This window comes from Myotis daubentonii, chromosome 7, assembly GCF_963259705.1.
Source record: "Myotis daubentonii chromosome 7, mMyoDau2.1, whole genome shotgun sequence".
In the NCBI taxonomy this organism is placed as follows: domain Eukaryota; kingdom Metazoa; phylum Chordata; class Mammalia; order Chiroptera; family Vespertilionidae; genus Myotis; species Myotis daubentonii.
The window spans coordinates 46,836,169-46,850,524 of NC_081846.1; the positions used below are offsets into that span (position 1 = coordinate 46,836,169).

At 43.6% G+C, this 14,356-nt stretch overlaps 2 protein-coding genes across 15 annotated transcripts in view; one reads left to right on the forward strand and one right to left on the reverse strand.

Annotated features, from left to right (window-relative positions):
* Window positions 1-2,563, reverse strand: part of DCAF17 (DDB1 and CUL4 associated factor 17) — a 39,790-nt gene extending 37,227 nt beyond the window's left edge. For 2 of the 12 annotated variants that reach the window (XM_059704115.1, XM_059704114.1), the window contains exons 1-3: window positions 2,062-2,552; window positions 1,061-1,164; window positions 117-194 (exon numbers count right to left, since the gene is read on the reverse strand). In XM_059704115.1, the coding sequence (XP_059560098.1) occupies window positions 117-194; window positions 1,061-1,164; window positions 2,062-2,187 (308 nt within the window). In that variant the 5' untranslated portion in view covers window positions 2,188-2,552. Of the gene's footprint in view, window positions 1-116; window positions 195-1,060; window positions 1,165-2,061 lie in introns of all 12 variants that reach the window. The other 10 variants (XR_009453820.1, XM_059704119.1, XM_059704120.1 and 7 more) reach the window with 10 other exon arrangements.
* A 133-nt stretch (window positions 2,564-2,696) lies between these two features.
* The window catches only part of METTL8 (methyltransferase 8, tRNA N3-cytidine), an 84,262-nt gene continuing 72,602 nt past the window's right edge, over window positions 2,697-14,356 (forward strand). For 2 of the 3 annotated variants that reach the window (XR_009453821.1, XM_059704126.1), the window contains exon 1: window positions 2,756-2,898. The gene's annotated coding sequence lies outside the window, so the exon portion shown is untranslated. Of the gene's footprint in view, window positions 2,899-14,356 lie in introns of all 3 variants that reach the window. The other variant, XM_059704129.1, reaches the window with a different exon arrangement.

Sequence of the window (14,356 nt, forward strand, 5' to 3'; positions counted from 1 at the left end):
AACTGTAAGTGTACTATTGCCCACCCCTGTATATATGAGAAAGGCGAGGAGCTTCTGGGCTGGTGAACATGTGGAGATGCAGGGAGCATGGAAGCTCCATGCCCCTTCCCACATACCTTGTCCTAGGCATCTCTTCCATCTGGCTGTTCCTTTGATAATAAACTGGTAATCTACTAAGAAGCCATGTGATTCTACTAAGAAGCCAAAAGAACACATGTGATTCAATTTATAGGAAATAGGTGAATCTATAAAAACAGAAAGCAGACTAGCAGTTACTTAGAGCTGAGGGTGATGGAGGCATTGGAGTGATCGCTACAAAGTATACAGTTTCTTTCTGAGGTAATGAAAATGTTCTAAAATTAACTGCAGTGAGGGTTGCCTCTATGAACCACCAATGGTTCATCACGTTCATATTCATTAAGTATGAATTTCAATGAACCAAAAATCATTGAACTGCGTATTTTAACCGGGTAAATTGTATGGTATGTGAATTATACTTTAATAAAGCAATTAAGAAAATGCCCATAGTTTTTAGAGAAGCAAACTTAATATAGCACAATGTTTAGAAATGCTTTAAAATTCTTAGCAAAGAGATAAAGCAAATGTGGCAAAATCATTAATAGCTTTTGAATCTAGGTAATGAGTACTATACTATTCTCTAATTGAGCAAATTTGAAAATTTCCTCTAAAACAAAGAGGCAAGTACTTCCACAACAAAACAGAGACAATCTCCTCTAAAGCAACATCTAATTATTAGGTACCTGGCTCTCTTGACTCTGATATCTTTTAAGCAGAATAAAATACTACACAGTACTTTGAGAGCAATTTATCATTTTGCCTGCACTACAAAGTAATTTCACTTTAAATGGTAATTACAAAGATGGAACCTGCAACTTCAGATTTAACAAGATTTTCAAATTACACCCATATTACACCTGTTTTGGACACATTTTTCCATTCTCCTATTTCACTATGTTCTGATGCAGGCATGTGGTTCTATAAAATTGTTAAGATCAACAGTGAGGTGGATTATAGCAAAAAATTTACCCCCAAAAGATACCTGCTGACACAGCACCGATAATTATCAAAATATATTCTTCCTCTTTCATAGGCTATAGGTGACTTGGAATGAGTAGTCCAAACATTCTTAAATTTTGTACTTTCCTGAAAGACACAAAGAATTTTGGTTTAGGAAATCTATAATAATAAAAGCATAACATGCTAATTAGAGCAGACAGCCCAAGACCTCCTGGATGTCATTCCAGAAGTCCTTCTGGACAAAGCTGCAGCAGCAGGGGCTGAGGCAGAGGTGGTTTGGGCCCATCAGGCAGGCAGGTGAGCAGTTAGGGGCGATCAGGCGGGCAGGCAGAGTGGTTAGGGGCGATCAGGCAGGCAGGTGAGCAGTTAAGGACCATCAGGCAGGAAGGCAGAGTGGTTAGGGGCTCAGGCAGGCAGGCAGAGTGGTTAGGGGCGATCAGGCAGGCAGGCAGGCCAGCGGTTAGGAGCCAGTGGTCTGGGATTGCGAGAGGGATGCCCTGCCAGGATAGGCCCCATCCGGCAGTGCGCGAGGGGGGGTCCCCGATTGCAAAGGTGCAGGCCAGGCTGAGGGATTCTCCCCTCCGCCCTCCCGTTCACGTATTTCGTGCATTGGGCTCCTAGTAACTCATAAACCTCTACTGTGCACCAATTTTATGATGGATAGTTAAATTTAGGGTTTTCAAGTCAGTTTCACGTATGTAATTTAAAAACATTATGTTCAATTCTTCGCCACTCTGCCTCACTGTCATGTTTTGGTTTTAGTGGGGTGACCAGCTTTTCAAAAGATTGTTTGCAAAGAAGACATAAGCAGCTTAAAAAATTAAAAGCATCTGGCGGTCCTACTAATACCTATTTACTAATCCTCCAGGTTCAGGGCATCCATGCCCCTCTCCATCACAAATAACCTTCTTAAAAGGGGGCTCTACCGCGTAAAATCAGCACCCCAGAAGGCTTGAGCACCCCAGAAGGCTTGACCACCAGGCGCCCGCAGCCCTCGGTCCCGCCCCGCCCGCAGGCGGTCACCTGGCACACCAGCGCCCGCAGGATGCCCAGGTTCGTCCTCTGCACCGCGCCCGCGTCGCTCGAGAAGAAGCCCAGCGCCCGGCGGCTCAGCCGGCGGCACACGTTGGGCTTCCGGGTCGGGCCCATAGGGGCCGGGCCGCCGCGGGGCCGGAGAGGGGCGCGATCCAGACCCCAGCGCGGAGCAACGGCCGCTCCGTCGGAACCTCGAGGCCCCAACTCCCTGCGGGGACCAGGAAAAACTACCACGGGGGGCGGGCAGCGGGGCGCAGGGCAGTGCGGCACGGGAGACACAGATGGCACCGCCTGATCACCAAGAGCAGGGCAGGAAAAGGCGCCCCCCTTTACGGGCTGCCCCCAAACGCCCTCTGGTCCTCGCCCCGGCTGCGGCCTGCGTCGCCCCGGTAACACGCAGCCTGCAGGCGCCGGTCCCTCCTCGGGAAATGTAGTTCCCGGTGCCTCCAAGGGAGCCGGGCTTGCTCCCAGAACTACAGTTCCCATCAGGCGGCAGGTGCGGAGCGCCCGCTCCGGCCGCCGGTCCCACCCCGCCCCGCCCCCGGCCCCGGCCCGACCCGGCCCGGCCCCGCCCCGCCCCACGACCCGCCCCGCTCCTCTGACCGGGCGGAGCCTCCGCTGTCCTGGCGGGGCCCCCTTCCGGCTCGCGCGGCGCGGCAGAGAACCCCGGGCGCGCGGTGCTGCAGCCTCCGGTGCCCCGCTCTCAGGGACCCGTCATACCGCCCGGGCACCCGCACGCCTCTCGGCCCCGGACTTGCGCTGTGGGAGGCGCGGAGAGAGGCGCCGAGTCGAGTGCGACCCCCAAAGCAGCGTCCAGCGCGAAAGGTACGCCCCGCGGCTCTCCCTTCAGTACCACGTGGGATGCTGTGGCCGAGGGTAACGGTCACACTTTCTGGGTCTGTGTGTGCGGAGTTGGTGGTGGAGGAGGCGAGGCTCTCCCACTGAGCGAGTGTGGAATTACTTTCCCGAGGCCCGCCCCTCTGCGGTCTGCGAGGACACAGGCCGGTTTTGCGATCATTGCTGCATTTTCCTTCCTCTAGCCTCCTTTTCCCCCATAACGGGAATAACAGGTGAAATGCTTACATTCTGATGGGGCTGCCTAAGGTATCCCACGTTGATTGCTCTAAATGAAACGAAATGGAAGTAGCGAGCCCCGCCGGCAGAGCCAGAGTTCCCCTGCACGGAATTTCCCGTAATCAAGCCCCGGGGTGTCCCCGGGGTGTGTCCCTTGAGAGTGCCCTTTGCACCTTCTGCGTGGGCTTGGCTCGCCACCTCTAGTTCAGCACATACGCGAGCGAGAGAGGGCATCTGACTGACAGCAAAAAGTACAATACTAAGTGGGTGTGTGGGTCACCAAGCGTTGAGTAAAAATGTGCCACATCTCTCTTTAACCCTGCTGAATTTCCGTTAGGGGCTGGGCGTTTGCTGATTCTTCATAACGGATTTGCAGCATACTGTGGAGCGCGCTGGGTATTTTTAGACAGCGCTATAATACTTAATTTGGTAATTTCGTGAATGCAGCTGTCACGGAGAACACTGAGACTCAGAAAAGATAACGGAATTTTTGGCTGAAATAAAATTCAAGTAATTGCGGAACTGAATGCATCATCTCTTTTCTCCCTCCTGCCCCCTCACGGCCACTTGTTGGTCTTCCTGTGGTATTTACCTCACCAAGAGACAGTCAAGCTGGATGCCTTCTTTTTCTTCACCCACAACCAAGTCCTTTGGATTCTAACGCTTGAGCATCTCCTCATCATATCCCCTGAGTAATGGAGGGTCTCTCCGTTTTATCATATTAAAATTAACAGCTTCCTTTCTGCCTTAAATCCTTTCAAGTCATCCCTCTACACTGCTGCCAGAGTGAGTTTTCTAAAGCACACATCTGCCATTTCTCGGTATCTCTGAGTGGCTCCCAATCACCCAGAGCAGAATTTCTCAAACCCAAGTAGATACTTAGGATTCTCTTGTTAAATTAAAATATTTCAGGATGCGAAATATATGCAAATATAAAACTATATAAATTCCTTATGTTGTATCTTTTATGCAACTATAACTTATAAATGGTTTAAGTTAAATTAAGCAAAACTATAAAACAAACCAATTTGCCGAAACCGGTTTGGCTCAGTGGATAGAGCGTCAGCCTGCGGACTGAGAGGTCCCGGGTTCGATTCCGGTCAAGGGCACGTACCTGGGTTGCGGGCACATCCCCGGTGGGGGATGTGCAGGAGGCGGCTGATCGATGTTTCTCTCTCATCGATGTTTCTAGCTCTCTCTATCTCTCTCCCTTCCTCTCTGTGAAAAATCAATAAAATATATTTAAAAAAAAACAACAAAAAAACAAACAAAAAAAACACAAACAAACCAATTTAAATGGCTACTTATACATTGTTACCAATGAGAATTTTTGCCAGGCCAGTCATTGTTTCTCTTTCACATCAATGTCTCTCCCTTTACTCTCTCTCGAAAATCAATAAAAACATATTAAAAATAAAATAAAATGCAGAAAAATTTAGGGTTAAAGGGTTCGTAGTAATGTTTTTAAAAAGTATTTTAGTTATTCAAAGACTGTATAGATAACAGCATAATATGTAAACAATAATTATAAATGAATACTCATATCTGTCAACTTTAAAAAACACACAAAATAACCTAGAACATTACTTAAAAATTTGACATGTCCTGTGCCCTTCCTAGGTCCTAGATCCCTCTTTCCTCTTCATATAGGTAAAATATTGTTAAGTTTTCAATGTTTTTGAACATTGTATAAATTGAATCATACTGTATATATGTACTCTTCCATAAATTGCCTAGTTTTCCTAAAAAAAACATTTCATTTGACCAGGTACCTGAGTTCATTTCATTTATTTTTACTACTGTATAATATTTCATTGTGTGAATTTACTTCAGTTACCCATTTGCTACTGGCTGGGCTTTAGTGTCTTTCAGGTTTTTTTATTCCTAGAAAAGTGCTGCTATAGGCATTCTTAAACCTGCCTCCTGTTACACCTGTTAAAGTATATGTTTGTTTTGTATTGCTGTGTAACAAATTACCAAAAATGAAGCAGCTTAAACCAATACCATTTATTATCCCTATTTTTTTTTCTACATGAAAAACCACTTGTCCAAGCACCACTATTGCAGAGTCTGTCATTTCTCCACAGATCTGTAATGTTAACTCTGGTTTCATATCAAGTTTACATTCATGGTCAGGTCTGTTTCTAGGCTCTGTTTTCTCTCCCATTGTTCTGTTTTTCTATCCCTAGCCTAATACCTGACCAATTTAATAGTAAGGGTTGAGAGCTGGTAGGGCAAGTCCTGTACTTATTCCTTTTCTTCAGGAGTATCTTTTTGTTTTTGCAGTTTGCACTTTCATATATATATTTTAATTTCAGAAAGGAAGGGAGAGAGAGAAACATCAATGATGGGAGAGAATCATTGATTGGCTGCCTCCTGCACACTCCCCACTGGGGATCGAGCTCACAACTAGGGCATGGGCCCTGATGGGGAATCAAACTTTTACCTCCTGACGCTCAACCGCTGAGCCACACCAGCCAGGCTCATACATCTTTTTGAACCTGCTTAAGTACCACAAAAACCCTACTGGAATTTGATTAGTTTAGCATTAAATCTATCAATTTGAAGAGAACTGGCATCTTTACCATATCAAATTATCCTGTCTATGAAGACAATATGACTCTCCATTTATTTAGATCTTTAGTGTCTTTCAATGAAGTTTAATAATTTTTCTTAAAGGATTTCATGCTTTGCAACTTCCTCAGTACATTTTTATATGTTTGGCCAGCATTATAAATAGTATATTTTTTAAATTAGATTTTCTAACTATATATTTCTGGTATATCGATCATCTATTTAGCAACCTTGCTAAATTTTATTTTTAATAGTAATAATTGTCATTTGTAGGGTTTGGGGAATTTTTCTATGTAGGTAATCATGTCCTTAGAAAACTGTGACTGCTTTTGTTATTTTCTTCTCAATTCTTACCTTTTATTCCTCCTTTTCTTCCATTGCTGGCTTGGACCTCTAGTGCAGTTGAATAGAACCAGTGATAGTGGACATTCTTGTCTTATACACTTTTATAAACTTCTAATATTTCACCATCAAGGATAACATTGTAGATTTTTGCTAGCCACCCTTAATCAGGTTAATGAAATTCTCTTCCATCCCATATTTGCTAAAAGTCCTATTAGATTTTTAATTGTGAGTGTTGAATTTAATCAGCTACTTTCTCTATTTGCTGAGATGATCCTATAATTGTTTTTCTTTAATCTAATCATTTGGTGAATTTCTGACAATTTTCTAGTGTTAAACCAAACGAGTTTATTTAGAGAAGTTGTGATGTGTTTGTTTTTCATACATTGTGAGATTTGGGTAGCTGCTGGCTTCATTTCTCACTCAGCTTTCTGGACCTTCGCTACCTTTTGGTCTCCAAAGATCTCTCATTCCTTCTTGCTGATTCAATGATGCAGTTAGCAAGATATATTTTTAAATATATTTAACCAGCCTCTTGTATTTCATAGTAGAAAGGTTTTTGGACTATGAGGTTCACCAAATGATCAGAACTAGAATTCCACTTTCTTATATTTTTAGTGTAAAAGTTTCCATCCATCATTTCTTTCCACCCATCATTTATTTATTTTTATTTCTTTATTGTTTTTTAAAAATATATTTTATCGATTTTTTACAGAGATGAAGGTAGAGGGATAGAGAGTTACAAACATCGATGAGAGAGAAACATAGATCAGCTGCCTCCTGTACACCCCCTACTGGGGATGTGCCCGCAACCAAGGTACATGCCCTTGACCAGAATTGAGCCTGGGACCTTTCAGTCCGCAGGCCGATGCTCTATCCACTGAGCCAAACGGGTTAGGGCTATTATTATTTGTTTATGGTCTAAAGTTTTACATATGTCTCCTCCCACCCACCAATGTCCCCCCCCACCCCCCCAGCCATTCCCACCCCGGGCAAGCCCCCACCGCCCCGTGTCTGCATCCATTGGTTATGCTAATATGCATGCATACAAGCCCTTTGGTTGCTCTCTAACCCCCCCTTCCCCTGCCATTTGTCTCTGCCATTCATCGTTTCTTCTCTTCTTCTCGTCTCTGCACAGCCGTTTCCCTCCCAGCTGAAAACAAGGACACAGTGCTGTGTAGTAGAAAGAGCATCACACCAAGGGTTGAAAGGCACAAGTTAATAGTGCCAGCACCACTTAGTGAGAGCTTGACCAAGTCACTTACTCTGAGTTTAATTCAGTCATCTGCTAAGTGGGAACACTCAGGATTGAAGTGAGAATCGCAGGAGCTTATAAATGTGAACACGTTGTGAGGGGAAAGGATAAGAAGCAATGATGTCAGGTACATCATTTCCTAACATTGCTAGGAAAAAGTAACAGAAACGGAGTTTGGGGAGGGGAAAGGGTTGATTAGTAGAATGGAGGATTTTTTTTTTTTTAGGGTGGTGAAACTATATGCATTTGTTAAAACCCGTAGAGCTACCAAAACCGGTTTGGCTCAGTGGATAGAGCGTCGGCCTGCGGACGGAAGGGTCCCAGGTTCGATTCCGGTCAAGGGCATGTACCTGGGTTGCGGGCACATCCCCAGTGGGGGATGTGCAGGAGGCGGCTGGTCGATGTTTCTCTCTCATTGATGTTTCTGACTCTCTGTCTCTCTCCCTTCCTCTCTGTAAAAAATCAATAAAATATATTAAAAAAAAAAAAAAAAGAACCCGTAGAGCTTTTCAGCACAAAGAATAAACAATGTATGCAGAATTTAAGAAGATAATTAAGAGGTAGTGGGGATTCCAGGATGGAATGCAGGCTGTAACAAAAGAATCTAACTGTATTAGAAATGTAAGTGGTAACCTCTCTGAAGGGGCCAGGGAAAAGGTATTGACCTAAGTAACTTTGAAAATGAAACTAAAATGAAAGACAATAGGAACTATGCATGTGCACTAGACTCTAAGTCAGCGGTTCTCAACCTGTGGGTCGCGACCCCTTTGGGGGTCGAACGACCCTTTCACAGGGGTCGCCTAAGACCATCAGAAAACACATATATAATTACATATTGTTTTTGTGATTAATCACTATGCTTTAATTATGTTCAATTTGTAACAATGAAAATACATCCTGCATATCAGATATTTACATTACGATTCATAACAGTAGCAAAATTACAGTTATGAAGTAGCAACAAAAATAATTTTATGGTTGGGAGTCACCACAACATGAGGAACTGTATTAAAGGGTCGTGGCATTAGGGAGGTTGAGAACCACTGCTTCTAAGTGAATGTTTCCCACAGAGGTATGGGTTAACAATTCTCAAACCACTATACTCTGTAAGTGCTAAAAACAAAAACACAATGATGGGAGTGTGCCAAAAAAGGATATAGGAGCCAACTGAAATAAATAAAGTAGTATTAGGTTATAATCCAAAGTTTAAAATAATTATCTATGAGTCCATCCTATCTAATAAAAGAGAAACATGGTAATTGGTGTATGACCACTACCCTTCCCATTGGCTAATCAGCGAGATATGCAAATTAACTGGAAGCCAAGATGGCGGCTGGCAGCCAGGCAGCTTGAAACTAACATGAGGCTTGCTTGCTTCAGTGACGGAGGAAACCAATGCTCCCCGCCTGCTTTGCCGGCCTCTGAGCCTGCAGTTTAAGAAACATTGTAACGAATATAGAAGCTAAACAAAACCCCAGAAACCTGCTTTCAGCGAGGCCGAGGCTGGGATCTTAGAGCTGGAGTTATACAGTGTTTCGATTATAGAACCAAAACAAACCAGATACCTTCTTTCAGCAGCAGAAGCCTCAGAACTGGAGCCAGAGCTAAAGCTGGCCCAGAATGAAAAAGAAAAAGAAAAAAAGGAGCAGTTGGGAGCTTCAGTCGGCCTGAAAACAGCCCTCAGCCCCTCACCCAGACTGGCCAGGCACCCCAGAGGGGACCCCCACCCTGAAGGGTGTGTGACCAGCTACAAACAGCCATCAGCCCCTCACCCAGACTGGCCAGGCACCCCAGTGGGGACCCCCACCCTGAAGGGGGTGTGACCAGCTGCAAACAGCCATCATCCCCTCACCCAGACTGGCCAGGCACCCCAGTGGGGACCCCCACCCTGAAGGGGGTGTGACCAGCTACAAACAGCCATCAGCCCCTCACCCAGGTGAGCCAGGCACCCCAGTGGGGACCCCCACCCTGATCCAGGACACCCTTCAGGGCAAACCAGCCGGCCCCCACCCGTGCACCAGGCCTCTATCCTATATAGTAAAAAGGTAATATGCCTCCCAGCACCGGGATCAGCAGAGCCGCGAGGCCTCCCGGTGCCGGGATCAGCGTGACAGGGGGCAGCGCCCAAACCCCCTGATCAGCCCTGCTCTGTGCCTGATACAGGGGAGCTCCCCAACCCCCTGATTGCCCTGCGGGTCTGTGTGTGACAGGGTGCGGCGCCCCAACCCCACCCCCCCACGGGCCCTGCTCTGTGTGTGACGGGGTAGAGCCATAACCTCCCCATCGGCCCTGCCTTGAGTGTGACAGTGGTGGCGCCCCAACCCCCTGATCGGCCCTGCTCTGTGTGTGACAGGGGGCGGTGCCCCAACTCCCCTATCGCCCCTACTCTGTGAGTGACAGGGGGGAGCTCCTCAACCCCCTGATGGGCCCTGCTCTGTGCGTGACAGGGGGGAGCTCCCCAACTCCCCTGATGGGCCCTGCCCTGTGCGTGACAGGGGGTGGCGCCACAACCTCCCTATGGACCCTGCCTTGAGTGTGACGGGGCGGTGCCCCAACCCCCCAATCAGCCCTACCCTGAGCATGACTGAGGGTGGCATGGCAACCTCCCAATCTGCCCTGCTCTGTGCATGACAGGGGGCGGCGCCCCAACTCCCCAATCGGCCCTGCTCTGAGCCCGACCAGGGGCTGCACCTAGGGATTGGGCCTGCCCTCTGCCACCCGGGAGCAGGCCTAAGCCAGCAGGTCGTTATCTCCCGAGGGGTCCCAGACTGCGAGAGGGCACAGGCCGGGCTGAGGGACCCCCTTTTCCCCCCGAGTGCACAAAACCGGGCCTCTAGTACTATTATAAACAAATGATTGAATAAATAAATAAATAAATAAATGGGAGAGAAGAGACAAATCTCCCATGCAAAAAAATTTCAAATAATTTTATGTAGTTACTCTTACCTTAAAGAGGTAGAGCATAATTCACCACTCCTTAAGTGTGGCCTACACATAGCCATTTCCTTTTAAGGAATACAGTATGGAAAGGGCAGGGGGGCTGGGGGTGGGGGGGCAACTTTACAGTGGAGAAATCTGTCAACTGCTACCTCAGCCTAGTGATCAAGGTTAACATCCACAGTAATAAGTTATGTTCATATTGCGTACCCTTGATATGATGTGAGGAGAATGGCAATTTACTTCTGTGGTTTTCCTCCCTAAAACCCATAACCCCAGTTTAATCATGAGAAAAATATCTGATGGATATTTATTGAGGAGTATTTCATCAAATACCAGATCAGCGCTCCTCAAAACTGTTAAGGTCATCAAAATCAAAGAAAGCCTGAGAAACTCGGAGCCAAAGGAGCCTAAGGAGGCCTGATGACTAAATGTAATGTGGTGCCCTGGATAGAATCCTGGAAGAGAAAAAGGAAATTAGGTAAAAACGAAAGAAGTGTGAATAAAATATGGACTTAAGTTTATAATAACATATTAATATTGGCTTCATTTATTATAACAAGTATATTAATGTGAGATTATAATAATAGAATTCTGCACTATCTGCAACTTTTTTTTTTTATAAATCTAAAATTGTTCTAAAATGAAAAGTGTACTTTAAAAATACAACAGAAATATGGAAGACACCACTATATAGAGGCGGCATAGCTTTAATGGTTAAGAAAATGAATTCAGTTATTGGGTCCAGGTCTCAGCCTCACTATTTACTAGCTGTGAGAGTCTGGTTATCCTAAGTAACTTAACCTCACTGTGCCTCAGTGTACTTGTCTGTTAAATGGGTCCTTGGAGAACTAAATGAGTCACTGTATGTAAAGCACCTAGAGTATGCCTGGCACACGGCACCATATAATTCTTTGATTCTGTTTATCATTACTACTTTGCTTTGCTCTTCAGTTGAGGATTCCCAACACTAGTTTCATGCTACAGGACTAAGTGATGCAGAAGCTAGAAAGCCTGACAGGACCTACTTTTTATGGGCATAAGCATGACACACATAGAAATGCTGAAGTTAACTTCATTTGGTTTTTCAGGAGATTCCTCACTAAAATGTCCACTTCCCTTGTTAAATTGATGTTTCTTTAGGACAGGGCACTGCCTCCAGTGCAAATCGCTCAGATTTAGGATGCAGCATCTAAAATTTTGGTGATATTTGAAAGAAAATTAAATATATTATAGAAACATGTTTTAGGCCGTCTGCTTCTCTACCTAAAATACATATCAACTCTTTAGAAAACTCCTGATAGATCAGCAGCACGGGTAGAAGAGTGTCCTGCGTTGGATGTAGAGCTTGGAGGGAGGAGGCCTGCTTGGGTTGTGGCTCTGGTATGTGTGTGATCAAGGCAACTCACGAAACCTCTTTTGAGTCTCATCTCCCACATCTGTAAAATGGTGATCACACAAATGCTTGTTTGACTTCCTTTCTCAATTATAGGATTGCTGTAAGGATTAGGTGTGGAAATGAGAGCTTTCTGTAAGTTGTAAAACCTATACAAATATTATTGTTACAGTAATTCTGAGGTTTTCAACCAGAATAAAACTCTAATAGGTTTTTATAGTCATATCAAGTGTTGCAGTCATCTACATACCTTTATTTATTTATTATGCAACAAGGTGAAATCATTTGAATTTAAAATGCTTTTGATGGGGGTTGCAGGGTCAATGGGAAAAAATGGACATCTGTAATACTTTCAACAATAAAGATAAATTTTAAAAAATAAATGCTTTTGATGGTACATTTTCTCATGGGACTTTAGTTTTTATGTTTTTCTTGATGTCACGAAGGCATTGTTTTGATCTGGAATTGTCTCTTGGGATCAGGGGCACAGTTTGAGAAAATGGTTTCCAAATTCTTCACTGAAATCAGGTAGAGAACACAGAAGTGTGTCCCTGTGGTTTGGTAAGTTGTCTCCTTCAGAGACAGACCCTCCTGTTCTGGAGTAGAGCTGACCAGCAGAGGGTGCAAAAGCTTTCCCAGGAGTTGGGCTGGGCAGACCTGACTGGTGCCATCTGTGTTTGCTGCCTGACGATTATCAAGTGCTATAAATGAAAAGGTTCTGGCACATAAGAAAGTTACCGAGTGAAGACGGAGAGCAGCCATGATGTCACACAGCACTGTAGCACGTAGCAAGTTCCAGCCATAGTTGGTGAATAGGAAGTTTCTGGGTACCTGGAATTTGACATTCTGGTATGAATTATTTGTCTGTTTTCCACCTCCTCTGGCTACTCTTTGCCTTTTCTAATAATTTCTTTCTCTTTCAGGGCTCTTTGCCCTACCTGCTCAGCATCTGCAATTTTATGCCTTACCTGGTCTAACAAATTGGGGTCTTTAAAAGTAGCCTTTCTCCGGACTTCTTTGGCCGTAGTGCGTTTGGGTCTTCAATCCAGCCATCCACAGCACCCTGTCCAGGTCCCATTAACCGAGCCCTTATAGATTCCATGCCGTCTTCCCTCCATGTAAATGGGTGACCACCAGAAAAATTTGGAAACCTTTCTAGTGTTACTGTTAATACTGCCTATACCATCTTTTTTTTTTTTTTCTTCCTTCCCAAGCATGAATCCTCTACCCATGAACATTATATAGAAGTGATTTTGAAAATATTTTTATGTTTTCTGATTATAAAAGTAGTTTGAGTTTACTTAGAAAGAGAAAATTACATTCAAAATATATTTAAAAGGAAATATAAGGATCTCCTTGAGCCTTTCAATGACAGATAACTATTATAAATTCTTTTAGACCTTTCCTATGAATATGTATACTTGTTGGCATATATGTTATTTTTTTAAAGTTAGTTCCTGTTTTAGTTTTCTTTATTTTTTCTTTATGCTAATTTTTTTAAAGATCATACTAAAGGTACTCTCTTATACCTGACTTTTTTCCTTTAGCCAATAAATAATGGACTTCTTTACATATCAATAAATTTAGATTTGAGCAACATTTTAAGTGGCTACATAACCTTCTTTATATGGATGTACAATAATTTAGTCAGTCCTCTAAAGATGAGTATTTAGATTGGACTTTTTCAGTATAATGTCCAAACAATGCTGTGACAAATCCTTAGGATCCTTCCGATTATATTCTTAGGATATATTTCTATAAATGGAATTTTCCATAAAGGTCTTTCTTTAAAAATTTCCATATGTATTGCCACAGTTCCCTCAGGAAAGGTCTTTCAGCCCAGGCATATATGTTATTTTTTTAAAGTTAGTTCCTGTTTTAGTTTTCTTTATTTTTTCTTTATGCTAATTTTTCAGCCCTGGCAGTGTGTGAGGATGCTTGCTCCTGCACACACTGACCAACATTTCACCTTCGCCAAAATGATATAGTAAGCCATTGCACCGTTCTTTAAAAGGGCGGACTTTCCAATCCCCATGTCACCCCAGAAAATTAAGCTAAGGCAGTGGTTCTCAAGCTTTTTCTTCTCAGGACCCCTAGACACTCTAAAAAATTATTCAGGTTCCCCCGAGTTTCATTTAGGTAGATCATAGTTACCCATATTTACTCTATTAAAAATTAAACTGAAGAAAAGATAATAGCATTTATTATTATTTAAAAGTAACAATAATACCCCATGGCATGTTAGCATCAGTGACATTTTTATTTAAAAATTTTTTCCAAAAAAATTAAAAGAGTGGTATAGTTTTACATTTTTGCAAATATCTTTAATGTCTGGCCTAAGAGAAGATGATTGGATTTTATATTTGCTTCTGCTAAGCCTGTTATGATATGTTCTGGTTGATGTATTTGAAGAAAATGTAATCTCACACAGATGTGTAAGTAGTTAGAAAGGGAGGAGTAATTTAATAGTCTCTTCAGAAGTGTGTGAATAGTCTCCTTTGACACTACACCAGATTCCAATATGGGATAATTTCTTAAAGGTTAACTGCAATATAATATTTAAATCCATTGGTCTGTTACATTTAAATTCATTAGTCTGTCTTGTACTTTGAATGGATCTTTTACCCGTGCATGATTTTGTGATACTATATGTTGGTCACCTGGAAACTATTGGTTCACTGAGTTATACACGTCTTCCTAATGTT